This window comes from Biomphalaria glabrata, chromosome 2, assembly GCF_947242115.1.
Source record: "Biomphalaria glabrata chromosome 2, xgBioGlab47.1, whole genome shotgun sequence".
Lineage (NCBI taxonomy): Eukaryota > Metazoa > Mollusca > Gastropoda > Planorbidae > Biomphalaria > Biomphalaria glabrata.
In genome coordinates, this window is record NC_074712.1 from 56,403,401 (window position 1) to 56,418,658 (window position 15,258).

General features: G+C 37.6%; 1 protein-coding gene across 4 annotated transcripts in view; it reads left to right on the plus strand.

The window, feature by feature from the left end:
• The window catches only part of LOC106067534 (neuropeptide SIFamide receptor-like), a 168,854-nt gene that overhangs the window by 146,510 nt on the left and 7,086 nt on the right, over positions 1-15,258 (plus strand). For 3 of the 4 annotated variants that reach the window (XM_056021545.1, XM_056021546.1, XM_056021547.1), the window contains exon 2: positions 10,856-11,456. The exons of the other annotated variant lie outside the window; for it this stretch is intronic. In XM_056021545.1, coding sequence (XP_055877520.1) covers positions 11,105-11,456 — 352 coding nt within the window. In that variant the 5' untranslated portion in view covers positions 10,856-11,104. The remainder of the gene's footprint in view (positions 1-10,855; positions 11,457-15,258) is intronic. 4 annotated transcript variants of the gene reach the window in all.

Below are 15,258 nucleotides of genomic sequence, written 5' to 3' on the forward strand. Positions count from 1 at the left end.
GTCACTTTGTCTCTCATCTCTGTCACTCTGTCTCTCATCTCTGTCACTCTATGTTTCTCATCTCTGTCACTCTGTCTCTCATCTCTGTCACTCTGTCTCTCATCACTGTCACTCTGTCTCTCATCTCTGTCACTCTGTCTCTCATCTCTGTCACTCTATGTCTCTCATCTCTGTCACTCTATGTCTCTCATCTCTGTCACTCTGTCTCTCATCACTGTCACTCTGTCTCTCATCTCTGTCACTCTGTCTCTCATCTCTGTCACTCTATGTCTCTCATCTCTGTCACTCTGTCTCTCTCATCATTTTTTCTTTTTACCAACTGCCCTTTGTTTTGTTTTTCTATTTCTACCAGTCCCATTTCATCCCCTCCTTTCTCTCTCTCTCTCTCTCTCTATTTCTCTCTCTCTCTCTTTCTCTCTCTCTTTCTCTCTCTCTCTCTCATATTATTGTCATGGTTATTATCATAACGCATTTATGTTCTAATTTATGAAACTGAAAGCTGTATATTAATTCTCTTTTATGTCATAAAGTTTCCCTAATGCTGTGGTATTTGTGCAGGTCTTAGTGTTTTAACTTTATTTTAAATTTTATTTTATTATTTTAGAATCGCTTAGAATTATTCTCTTGTGTCATATTCATTAGACATGTTTCTGTTCTTGTATGTAATATCAACTGGAAATGTTGATCTAGAATTCCATTCTATTAAATCTCTTTAAAAATGTCTGCAATCTGTACGTATTGACTATTTCTATCTTAATTTAGTCCATCAATTTTAAAATGATTTTTAGCTTCTAAATTTGGTCCAATTTAGTCGCATATAAATTTTTTAGACAACAAAATGTCACCTGTCAAGTGTCGTCTGCTATCAATAACTCTGACACGCCCCCCAATCTCAATCAGTCAGTTGATCTAAGGTTTTTTTTTGTTTTTTTTTGGTTTCTAATGAACTTTTTTTACAAGTCACATCATTAGAATCGGCAGTTCCCATGAAAGGTAATACTTGTCCCTGTCAGAAGTTTTCTCCCTTTGCATGCCGTCTCTGATCCTGGTTGTTAGCTCTGGAAAACAATATGAATTTCTTAAAAGGGATTTAACTCGCACAAATTATCTCCCCTCCTAATATTCTCTATGAACTCGTATGTTTCTTGCATTATAGACAGAGAATGTTATTACAGAGAAGTTGCTGCAGCGGCTGCAGCTCTAAGGGGCTCACAGAGGTTTTTTCTTTTTTTCAATCAATGAAGTTACCTTGACCCATCATAGACGTCAAGTATTCTGATCACGATTTCTCGCGTGATAAATGAAAAAATATGGAAAGATCAAAGATTTAAAGATTTTGTTAGATTTAAAGACTGGAATGTTACATGATAAATGATGAGAATATTAAAACTTTGTCTCTTTCCATTTCACTTTTCTCCTGACCTTTGCCTTGCCTCTTTCTGACTGTTAGTGAAGCATGGTTCTGTGCCTCGCCTTTGTTACATGGGGCTTGTGTAGTTTAGTCTTTGTTGTATTAGTTATTGTTAGCAAGTGTTGCAGAAGTAACTAAGGAGATTCTCTTTGGCTACGTATTTGTAGGTAGGGAGACAAGGTCATGGGCGTTTGAGTCTGTGTGTGGAGGTATCTATGTGGGTGTGACTTGTCTTGCGCTTGGTATTTTCTTTTTGTGCACCATAAGGTTTTGTTAGTTTTAGTTTCCAAGGATGCGCTATATTGGTGTCATTGGTTTTCTTGCCCCAGTATTGGGGACGCAGGCTTCAGACTCTGCAGGAGTCGAGTCTGATTTGTAGACTGTGTTATTGTAGTTAACTATCGTCCATGTCGCTGGATGTGAGCGTTGCGAGCCCCGATTGACTGTGGCAACTTGATTAAGGTGTGCTATAGTTCATTTGCATAATATGTATATCTTGTATTTGCCTTGTACATACTATTAATATGTATTCATCCTTCATGTCATAATATTCATACATTCATTAAACTGTTGGACGCGCTCTCTTGTGTTAACTCATGTAATTTAACGTGTCAACATTATTAACATTGTTCATGTTTAACATTTTGTTGTGCAGTTGAACGACATGTATTCTATTTTTAGTACGCCCAAGTTCTAAGTTCTCTTTGCTTGCTTTGTACTGAGCATGAGGGGAGCCCGGGCATGTAAATCACACCCAAGATGAGCCTGAAAAACCCTCCTGACATGACTGATTGCGTGTTCTGCCGAGACTATTCGTTACAGTGTAGGCCTCAGCACTGACATGTAACGTTGCAACCTGTGGGCTGTGTAGACCAACAATTCGTTGCCACGTCTTACAGACCGATTGGTCTCGGTTTGTATCTGGTTTGTGTGTGTGTGTCTGGGAAAGAGAGGAGGGTTATGTGAGTGTATAAGGTTTGTGTTTGTGTTTGTGCCACACGTGTCTCTTAAGGTTTAACTCGCTGAAGTTAAGCCATTCAACTGTTACCATGGCTACCATAATTAACCTTTGGACATAATGCAGCACAGCTGTTATAGTATTGTGTGCTGTGAATTACGCTGCTCATAGAATCGACTTTATTTACTCCTCGTCTAGTCTATAGTCTAGTTCAATCTAGATCAGGTCAATCGTTGGGCTCACCACGGTGATCCTATTGAGGATTCCCTCATTTGTGATGCCCTGATTTTGTTGGTGAACCTTCAATACCATCTCGAGTCTCTATTTCCGCAGCTAGCGTCCAAGATTCGCAAGCATACAAAAATGTCGCCACGACGCATCAGTCTGACTTTAATGCTGAGATCTAGGCTTTTGTCTTTCTACATTGTCTTGAGCTTTGCAAGTGCTGCTGTGGACTTTGCAATGCTGACCAGTAGTTCAGGTTTGGCTCCATCGTCTGAAACGATTGTTCAAGTTTTTTCACCTTCACTATTGATGTCCACTTTAAAACCTCGTTCGCTATGGGTTAAGCTCTACTAATAATGATGATGGTATCCTTTTAAACTAGTTATGTCCAGTTCCTTTCATTAACTTGTTTAAAAATAATTTGTTTTGCATTTGACGGATAACGAAGGTAACATGTGGTCAGAAAACATTTCTCTCTGACCCCCACCCCCACCTTTTTTATGTCATCCATCAATCCCTGTGGATCTACAAACCATGGATGCTTTAAGTCAGCTTTAGAAATTCCTTTGAGACTTATCTGTTGTTTTTGTGTTAATTCAAGTCTGGACATGCCAGATGCGGCATGTCTGCTTGCACGTCAAGTCACAAACAAAGGTCAGGAAATTGAACTCTGTGACTTTTCATAACGGATTTTATTTGCATCTCACTGACCTAAACTTTGAGTGGATTCTTAAAATTGACATGTCTGGCTGAGAAGCATAAACCGCTGGGCAACGTATCAGTTAAAGGCACATTCCTCGTTCCATATGCTAGGACAAATTTGTACTAACGCTCCTTCTTCCCTAGCGCTATAAGAGCATGGAATGGGTTGCCTGAGCTAGCCAGGAAAACCAGTGACTTGGCAGAATTTAAGTCATTGGTTAACATGCATGACGCGTAGGACGTAATCATCTTCTTTTATGAAGTAACATCTTTATTTTATAAGATAGGATAAGATAAGAGTTGTGTTTGCTTTGTTTAGACTAACATTTAGAAAGAGAGTAGGAACAAACACCCTTTCCATCACTAGACCACAGAAGAGTTTGGACCATAGCGCACTGACTGTGCTATAAGCATGAAAGATGCTCAATAAAACAGCTTTTTAAAAAATTCAGCTGTTCTATTTTCCTTCGATAACGTTTCAGTATTTTATAGACTTGTTATGAATGTCCACATGTCTATTTTACATGAAAATTCATTTAGCCTTCTTTCTATTCATTATTCAGCTGTTCTGTTTTCTTGTTTTGATTTGATGTGTTTATGAATATCTCGGGATTTAGTTAGATTACCATTTAGATTGTAAAGTGTTATTATTATTGTAATCACAGATTCAGAGCCAGAATTTCTTCCTGGCTTTTCTCTTTATGACTACCTGGCTAGAACGACCATGAGTGTCCGTGACCACATGACGGGAATGAAAGGATTATTAATGTATGCACTAAGTAACTAAATCGCTTCGAAAACATTCACAGAAAATGTCGATCTCCTCTGGTCTTGGACAATTAATTTAAAATGGTATGTGTTGTAACAAACGAAAGTTTGTTTTTAATTGAGTTGCCAATAAATGCGTTCGTTAAGCTGGTGAGCTGAGAGTCAAGACAAAATCTGGTTGACATTGTCATTGTGATTCAACTTAAAGTCCAGACCTCTATTTTTTTTTAAATCTCTTTCTCAAGAAGACATCAAGTTGGCACGCCGCGACTCTTTTTATTTTGTTTAAATAGTGCTTGGATAGTGTCAGTTTGAGAGCCAGAGAAGAGAAGATCAGACAGACAATCGCCTCACAAACTTGAAAAATCTGGCATATGCAATCTTTGAAATGAAAATTGCCTTGTAAATTTAGTATTTTGGTATTTTTAGCGGCCCCCGAAAGGGGAAAAGACGTTATTAGTTTTGTGTGAACTGTCTGTCCGTCCGTCCTTCCGTCCCGTTTAGAACTCGTAAACTAGAAAAGATAGTGAAAATCTGATATCATAATGTTTTAGACCATTTAAAGTTCTGATGAAACGGCTACTTTTTTCTTTTCTGAAAGCGAAAAATCTAATTTTTAAAATCAACTGTGCAAGCAGTTTTTTCATAAAAATACACTTTTTTTTTTTACAACTATTCACTACTAATAGTAAAAAAACACGGGAGGCTTTTTAGTATGGGAAATAGCTTTACACCATATTTGTAACACATTTATGCAAACGGTTTTAGATTTTTTGTAAAAAAAAATAATTTTTCACAATGATATTATTACTTTCACATATCCTTTAGTCTGCTGGACCGTTGGGGCACCGCACATGATCTGTCATTTTTTGTCCATTCTTCTCTGTCATTTGCCTTTGATAGAATCTCATTCTGATATTCTTTCTGAAAATATTGAAACCTGCCTTTTTACCTGCCTGGGTGATTCACTTCGGGGGCCGATTACGAGTTTGTGTTTCCACACAAACTGTCTTTGTAACCTTGTTATTTTTAGATCTAGTTATTTCCGCTTTTTGTTGTGTTTTTTTTTTCATTTAAAATGACCGATGTTTATTTTAAGATATAGTGCTTAAGCTCTAATTAATGCTTAAATATGTTCATAACTGCTGGTGAGATTTGTATATGCTAGGACAAATTTGTACAAATACTCCTTCTTCCCTAGTGCTATTAGAGTATGGAATGGGTTGCCTGAGCTAGCCAGGAAAACCAGTGACTTGGCAGAATTTAAGTCATTGGTTAGGGTGCATGACTAGATGCATGACGCATAGGACGTAATCTTTTTTTTTTGAAGTAACGTCTGTATTTTATAAGGTTTTCCAGACTTCTAGGTCAACTAACCCTTGTAGGCGTATAACTTGAAATTTTTAAAATAAATGCACAAAAACAGTCTACAACATAAATATAACCCAAATGCACTGTTGAGGTCTTATGTTGTTTGAAAATGGCGTAAGAGGAACATAATATTGCAGGCTAACTGGGATGGAACACAAATCGCCCACGTAACGTCCCATTATGTCTTGGCATGCAATTAACGGAACATAATTGTAGGCCTGACGTTTACTCATTTTTTTTTTTGCATCATTACATTGCAGTGAAATAATTTTGACACCATATTAATTGCGATCAACAAACATCTTATTTTTTAGTTTTCTAATTATCCCAAAATTAAGGAAACAATTAAAAAATAATAAACTGAGATTTGTTTTCATTACTTCCCTTTAAAAATGACCCGAAATAATGATGCGCAAATAATACTTTGGTGTAATTTAATTCTAAATTAATAGAAATTTGTACACACACACACACACACACATACATACACACAGAGAGATTAATATTCAAGAGCTTGTTGTCAGAATTATTTTTTTTTGAGTCGATTGAAGTCCGTGAGGAGTTTCATGTTTTAACACACTATAAGATATGACACAATATTGATCACTGTAGAGATTTATGAATAGCTATCAATTTATCATCATTTACACCCCACAATACTAAAAAGACAAAGACTCCAATTTATCCTATTTGTATCATTTTTTAATTGCTTCACCATTGTAACTTGATATGACACAATTTTCTGCACACTGATAAGATTGTATCTTAAAGATGTCATACTTTCCCTGATAGATATGTGGCCCATTAAGGCAACTTCTCAAAGCTCAGGTCGTTTCGAGTCGTTTTGAGAACTGAGCTGCCTGCTGTGTCCACCAAGTTTGTCACGACAGCCTCAGAGTCTTGGCAACTGGTGTCCGCGAATGTTAAATGTTCCATGGAGATGTGGCTACAGCCCTTTTTTCATTTTCCTTGTTTTTTGGTCATTTTCGGCATCGATATTAATATTGTCTTAGGTGAACATACTTGACTTATCTTAGGAGCTGCCCCGCGATTCTCATGCGACGTTTGCTAAAGGAACGACTGCCCGAATGGCTCTGGATTTCCTTCTAGATGAGCCAGCAGTCTTTATACTCTAGGACAGCCAGCAGTCTTTATACTCTAGGACAGCCAGCAGTCCTTATACTCTAGGACAGCCAGCAGTCCTTAGACTCTAGGACTCTAGGACATGAACATAAATGCATATGGAAGCTTTTATGTGTATACCAAACTAGTTTTTCAATAAATGTCTAGAATGCATAAATGACATTGTTTTGTTACTATGGGAACATTATTAGCAAGTGTTTTAGTTACGTAGTCGGTGACATAAATGTAAAGCACATATTTTTTTTAAATAGGCGAAACCTATTTTTAGTTTAAAATTAAACGGTATTTTAGAACCAAATTAATTTTAAAACAATTATACAATGTGAGACAGAGAAGAAGAAGAAATGAAAACAGAGACAGACAGACAGACAGACAGATTGAGTTATGTTAATAATAAAAAAAAATGTGAACTGTTTGACATGTTTCGGATGTTCCTTCAGAGTTAAAGTTTATCTACAACGGGACGACGGGAGATGGCAGCTGGCAGGATAGGAACCCGGGACCATCGAGACGATGGTCAAGCGCGCATACCACACGACCAATACATGAGAGAGAGTAAGGGACAGAGAGAGAGAGAGACATAAAGATTGAGAGTGTGAGAGACAGAGTGAGAGAGAGAGACAGACAGACAGAAAGACAGACAGAGAGACAGACAGAGAGAGAGACAAAACAGAGAGAGAGAGAGTGAAAGAGAGGTAGACAGAAAAAGAACTAAATGCAAAAAAAAAAAATAAGAAAGAAAAAAGTAACTCCTCCTCAGACTAAAAGCTTGAATAACATTTATTTATTTATTTCTGTTATGTAACATTTTTCTATTTGATTTTCTATTTGATCTCAATTTCTAACTTTCAAGAAAACGAAAATATTACCATTTGGTCTTCCATAACAATACATCCAGCCATTGGCTCGTAATATGATATTCATTTTATATAATCACAATTTTCTTTCCTTTACAAGAGTGCAAGTATTATATAACCCTTTTGTCAGTCACGTGATCCAAACAAAATGTAATCATTTAGTCATTCCCATTTTTTCTTAATATTAAATTTCAACCAAAAAAATTGGAAGACAGTTGAAAAATATAAACTAAAACTTCAAAGGTTTCCGAACGCTCTAGGCCTAGGCGAAATAGTTTAAGATAATTGTATTTGTCCAAACAAATGGAAATTCGATTTGAATGCGATTGTCTAACTACTACTTTAACCATAACAATATATAGATGTAAACACGAACAGCATTCACATCCACAACATCTGCGGGAGAACAGCTCCCCCGTGGACTCCCCACCCCAGCCATGTGTCTCGGCCCTCGCTAATTGGCGGAGGTCAGTTCGGTCTATTTCTATCTATTCTCTTTCTCTGATCTCATTTCTTTTCTGTTTTTTCCCCCCCTGCTTCCACCTGGCATTGTGCAATGAGTTTGTTGTTCTTGCCTTCCTCTCCCCTCAAAGACTTTGATTGCTTGTGAAATCTTGAACTGGTTTGCTGAGCGCAATATTAATGTAAAAGGTGCTCCGTGCTTTAATCAATCGAGCGACGCATTAAGTTCTTGTTCTGTTTAATTAACCTTTACATCTGTACTTTGGTCCCTGGCCATGTTTCACACTGGAGTAGAACTCCCCCCCCCTCCTCCTCCTTACCCCCTTTTCTCAAACTCTCACATTTTGTGCCAACATAAATCTCTGATGATTTGTTTTATTGCTAATGTATGCTCCGTGCAGACTGTCCAATAGCTTTTGTGGTTTATGGGGGGAGGGGGGGAGCTACAAGAAGTTTTTTTGGCTGCTTTCAGGCGCTCTTTTCACATCACAACTTAGCTAGAGTCAATTCTCAAAAACAAATTTGGTTAACATTGAGAATTGAAATCGGATCCATTGTTGGACGACCATAAGGTTTTGGTCACTCAGCCAGAATCTCACTTTTTTTTTATTATTTTAAAATTACTAAGACGTCGTGTAGAAGTCAAATGTCAGAAGTTACGCCACACATGTGTTTTTCCCCTCATTGTATTTGCAACTATATTTGCAAGTCATTAATGTATATATATATATATATATATTGGGCAGATGATGTAAAGGTTATCTTTGCTGTGTCCCACGGTGAACGAGGGTGTCATGTGGCCAGCTCAACGATCAACTCCTTTACCTTTCCCCAATTAATGTCAGTTACCCATTAGAGATGGGAGGACTCAGAGGCGCCCTTAAGATCCTGAAATTTAAAATCCAAGTTTTCACTAAGATTAGAACCTGGGACACGCCGGTTCGGAAGCCAAGCGCTTTAGCACTCAGCCACTACGCCTCCATGTGGAAAAATATGCAGATCGAAACTTAGCTTGGTCATATGAAATACAACTTAGCTTGGTCATATGAAATACAACTTAGCTTGGTCATATGAAATACAACTTAGCTTGGTCATATGAAATACAACTTAGCTTGGTCATATGAAATACAACTTAGCTTGGTCATATGAAATACAGCTTAGCTTGGTCATATGAAATACAGCTTAGCTTGGTCATATGAAATACAGCTTAGCTTGGTCATATGAAATACAACTTAGCTTGGTCATATGAAATACAACTTAGCTTGGTCATATGAAATACAACTTAGCTTGGTCATATGAAATACAACTTAGCTTGGTCATATGAAATACAATTTGGCTTGGTCATATGAAATACAACTTAGCTTGGTCATATGAAATACAACTTAGCATGGTCATATGAAATACAACTTAGCTTGGTCATATGAAATACAACTTAGCTTGGTCATATGAAATACAACTTAGCTTGGTCATATGAAAAACAGCTTGGCTTGGTCATATGAAATACAACTTAGCTTGGTCATATGAAATACAACTTAGCTTGGTCATATGAAAAACAGCTTGGCTTGGTCATATGAAATACAACTTAGCTTGGTCATATGAAATACAGCTTAGCTTGGTCATATGAAATACAGCTTAGCTTGGTCATATGAAATACAACTTAGCTTGGTCATATGAAATACAACTTAGCTTGGTCATATGAAATATAACACTCATTCCTTATCTTCGGGATCCTAAACAATAAATTAAATGCCACGCCCACATAATTCTTAGCTACCAAATCTACTTTTGTCTCGACATTATGTATGGAATATCAGGTTAAGAAACGTTTCTGTCGCTTACTATTTTTAGTTCAGTTTTCTAAAAAAAAAGATTTTTGAATTCAGCTAAAATAATTTATTTTTTTTATAGAAGGGTATAAAGTTACTTCGCAACAAGACACTACAATAAGATAGAGATACAATTTATGAAAATTTCTTTCTTGAGAATTTTTTGTGTGTCTTCTCAATAAATGCTAAAAGGCATTTTATGTGTCCATATATTTTGTCTTTTAATCTTGTAAATGCCGACTTAACATATTGAAACAGAAGTCTAATCGAAAGTTTTGTCAAGTAATATTAGCGGACACAATATTTTATCAAAAGGTTAATAGTAGACTCGAAGTTTTGTCAAATAGTTATTAGCGGACACAAAATTTTATTAAAAGGTTTATGGAAGACTCGAAGTTTTGTCAAGTAATTATTATCGGACACAATATTGTATGTGAGGTTTGATAGAAGATTCGAAGTTTTGTCAAGTTATATGCGTGGAGTTATAGTGTTATAGTTATAGGTTAAATATAGGGTGTGTTTCGGAGGGAGTTTATATTATTATATCGTTATAATTAAGAAAAAAAGAAAGGGGGGTCCATGGTAAAACAAACAATTCATAGTCTGGGAAAACATCAACGGGCGTATCCAGTGGGTAATGCTAGTATTCTTATAACACTTGTACGTGTTGTGCATTTCAAGTTGTGTAAACTTGGTAACCGATTCCACTATTTGAGTTTTCTTTCAGTGGGTTTGGAAAATACAGAAAGGGGAAGCCCGCCCGGGAAGCGCGAGTCCTAGGAATGAGCAAAGTATCATAAGCTGAACGAAGCAGTGAATCTGTTTTGTCTGTTTTCAATTATCTACGTCTTAAAACAAACTTCTTGTTTTATTGATTCTTTAGCACAATTACTTTTTAACTCGGACCAGTCTTTCCCCCCCCCCCCAACCCCCAGATAGATGTGCTATCGCTTAAAGAATTGAAACATTTTGATTTAAGAAGCTTTGTAGTTTTATTCCTTTTTTTTTCCCTCCTCGTTTCAGTTTTTCTCATATTTCATAGATTTGTTATTACGGTGTGTTAATTGTTACATTATATGTATAAACTTGTCAGTTGAGATTTATAGCCATCCTGATTTTGTGTGTCTATAAGTGTGTTACGCAAGATACTTGACAGATACATTTCTGGCGAATGTGATCTGAACATCAAAGCGTTTATAAGATAAATTTACTTTCCTAAGCAAATGGAAAACTAAGCACTTACCACTATAAATTCAAGACGTTTTCTCTGCATAAAGGATTACTTACTCAATTGTAAAAGACGCGAATCGAAAGAAATGTTCTGATGCGCCTCTTGTAGCAGGCGAATGTAACTAAGAACGCATCAGCTGTGAGGGACCTCATGTTAATTATGGATGACAACAACGCTACTTCGGTGGTCAGCTACGTGGGTAGCCGGAATGCATCCTTCAACACCACCAACATCAGTTGGAATACATCCTTCAACATCACCAACGTCACCAGGGCGGAAAATTATGTGAAGCAGTCGACGTTCATGGTGGTCATGCTCTCCATCTGCTACGGAGGCGCCTTCCTGTTGGCCATCGTCGGCAACATAAGCGTCCTGTGCATCATCTTCAAAAACCGACGCTTCCACTCTGCCACCTACATCTTCATTGGGAACCTGGCTGTCGCTGACTTGTGCATGGCTGTCATCTGTCTACCCATCACCTACGTCACTAACATCTATGCTTGTAAGAACATTATTTATTTACAATTATCTCCCCAGACTCATTCACTTGCAGGGCCGGATTTACCGATAGTTTAGAGCTTAGGGCCCCCTAGAAATATTTAGCGATGATGTATAAGATCTGTACTTATAAACGGAGGATTCAGCCCCGTCGCCTCGGCGTGGCTCCTCCGTGGAAACGTCTAATAGTGGAACTAGATAGGCTAAGAACGAGAAGCGAACAATGCCCCTGCAGGATACCCTGGGTGAGCTTTTTGTTTTTTATCTTGCTCGGGGTGGGGATGGAACAAAAGCCCGCACCCCAGTCCAAAAAGTCCGCCACAACGTTCCACAAAGGGGCGCTGACATCAGTGTCATGTGAGCTGGAGCGGCGGTCCCTACATGGAACGTGGCGTTTACAGTACAGGAATATGAGGCAAACCCCCATTGTTAGCGCTGCCCTCGGCCACTTATAGCGAGTGGACCAAGGACTGAGGCGTGATGCACTGTGTACGCGGTACAGCCCCCTTACTCGGTCTATGGCATGCAAAACAGGCAAAATATAAACAAAACAGGCAAAATATAAACAAAACAGGCAAAATATAAACAAAATCAGGCAAATATAAACAAAATCAGGCAAATATAAACAAAATCATGCAAATATAATTAAAATCAGGCAAGTGCTATTTATTGTACAAGTACTCTAGTGCTCATTTCTCCAGCAATAATGATTAGTTTCATTCAATTCTTGAAGAGAGGGAAGGATCAATCCATCCTTTAACATCACTAACATCATCACTGCCCATGACCTCCACTAACTTCAGTCCGGCCCTGAGGATACAGGGTTCTAGTTTTTGATCAAAGAGTCAAGCAAAAACTTTTTAAAAGTTTTCCTTTTTTACAAGAAACAATGTCAGAAATGTTTTTGTGGGTCTACTTCCTTCAGGTATAGAATTGAAAAGTAATCAACACAAGAATCAAACTCAAGACTTCAGGTTTTATAGCCGAGCGTCTCACAAATATTTCTCTCAATGTTCATCCCTTCCGCCCACCTGAAATTTCGTTTGAAATAAGTATTTCATAAGATAAGATAAGATAAGATAAGATAAGACTCCTTGTAAAATATATTAAAGTTTCTTCTGTGTTGAAGGTTTCTACTTCCTAGTCCATAGCTCCCGCAGGATGAAGTGGGTGGCAGCGGGCACGGTATGAACCCACGTACGGTCGAAACATGTTTTTGAAGTACTTAAGTACCAGAGATCAACTTGTTCAAAACAGTTTGTCGTGAAAGTACTTATTGATTTCTAATTCAATTTCAGTAAATATCTTCAAAATAAATAAAGACATTGGAAGAAAACATTACATGTATTCAAATCAATCATACAAATGTATTCAAATCTAAAATACATATCATCTCTGATAAAAATGGAAGATTCACATTTTGTGTGTCACACAGTCCCATTCTCTGTTTGCCGGAAGTTAGACGCAGAGCTTCAGCTTGCTTTGAAACGCCGGATACTGTCAGAGGATGATGGGAAGACTAGTTGTCTGCTTCATTAGGAACCTTTCTTTTTTTCGGCCTGCTTCCAGTTTTTATCTTTACTTTATAACTTAACTCTTTCTCTCCGTAATTATTTACAACATTCTGGTGGAATCAACGTTGGTATCGTCAGTTAGGAGAGAAAGAGTTAAGACTTCAAAACTGTATCTCCAATCCAACAAGTCTAGCTTGAGCTCTTAGCTCCAGGCCAACAAGTCTAGCTTGAGCTTATTTTTCTCCTCAGGTGAAGATGTTCCTTATACATTGACCTTAGAAATTGTTCAGTAATAATCATAATAATAATAATAATTTAGTTTATAGAGCGCTGTTAACGAAACGTAGGCTCAAGGAGCTGTATAACAAACATAAACACGAGAGCTAAAATGGCAAACTAATCTAAAAACAGATACACAACTTTAAACAGATAGGTATTAATATTCTTCTTGAATGTAGTGAAGATGTTGTCTGAGATCAATGGGGAGTAAGTTCCAAACCTTTTGGTCCGTGCACTTCAAAAGCCCGCAGACCGTAGCTTTTGAGGGAGAAACGTGGCACTACTAGAAGCCAAGAATCCAATGAGCGCAGGGGTCTCTGAGGGACATATTACATTGTATTCTATCTACATGTTGCAACAGTGAAAATAACCTTACATAGTCTTTTGTTTGCCTATATCAACTATCAAGTAGACGGTTAACATGTTGAGCCCTATTTATACAATTATAACTTGACGTCTTTTAGATCTCAAAGGAGATCCCAGAACATAACGTAGCTGTAATGAACATAATGATAACAGAGTCGAAAAACCATGTCCGCATAGTATGGATTTAATACACTGAATGACTACACAACACACATTTCGTGAACACATTCTTACGGACGAGTTACAAGCACATGTAAACATAAGAAGGACAACCGATACAGCATATAGTTTTCATAACATTCACCCCCTGTTCAAATTGTGCTAACTAGTATTATAAACAATGAAAGAATGAAGTAAACGCAGAACAATAATAGAGATTCAAGTAAACAAACAATGTCGATATAACATGATAAATCAAATAGCTTATTAAAATATAGCATGATAGATCAAATATCATATTAAAGTCAAGTAACAAAGTAAAATGAAAATAGTAGAATAAACAAATGTCATTTTGGAGACTAGTATTGACAAATGGAATGTCAACTTGAATTCTAGTAAGCTGATGAGATTTTACACTTTGTAGTTGGGCCTAGTTCTCCTTACTCTAAGATTGTATCTATGTGTAGTTTCATCTGCTTAAGTTTCCGACGGTCTGGCTATGTCTTCGGTGGTGCTGGTGGTTTCGTCAGCCATCGCAGAATCAGTAGGTTGATTCCTGGGAGGCGAACTTTGGACAGGGCAGTCAGTATTAAGCTCTGTTCCTGATTCTCATGTTCTATAACTTTGTGTTCCTCCCTAGGGGCTAACATTCGTAATGAGACAGTTTCCTCTCGAACGTTTGGTGTTCGGATTACAGCGTACTGAGGGTTGCATGTTACCAAATCAACTTCTTCTGTTATGGGATCATATTTAGACGATCTAACGTTCTTTTTCAGCAGGACAGGACCAGGACTGGTCAACCATGTTGGCAGAAATGTCCCGGAACCACTTCTTCGGTTGAACCCAAGTTTAACATTGTTCTATCACAAGTTCTGACGTCATCACAGGAAAATGGAAGATTTTTAGTCCTTACGTAGTGCAATAGTCGAGTAACGCCCGGGTGGCAAAGACTAGTGTGCAGCAATTTAAGGTCATTGCGAGTGATGGCAGATAGATAGTTTCTGGTAAATGTATCAGCTACAGTGTTCTGCTTGCCAGGGCGATAGATGACGTCATAGTGGAAACACGAGAGTTCAAGTTTCCACCTCTGGATTATTTCAATTTTATTTTTTCCTTTGTTTGACCTGTTATACATGAAAGAGACAGATCGCTGATCCGTAACAAGTGTGAACGCCTTACCAACTAAGAAATGTTTCCATTTTCTCAACAACTCAACAATGGCATATGCTTCTTTCTCAACTGAAGAATGTTTTCTTTCACTTTTTGTTAATGAGCGAGAGAAGAAAGCAACGGGTCGGCCATCTTGGTTGAGAGTTGCTGCAATGGCTATATCAGAAGCATCCGTCTCAACGGTTAAAGGGCGATTCGGATCAATAGTATATACGGCGGCTTTTTCAAGCTCATTTTTCAAACTTTCAAATGTTCTTTTGATTTCTTCAGTGACAGGAAGTACACTAGGCCTACATGTGTACGTCTATCTGGCCAGGT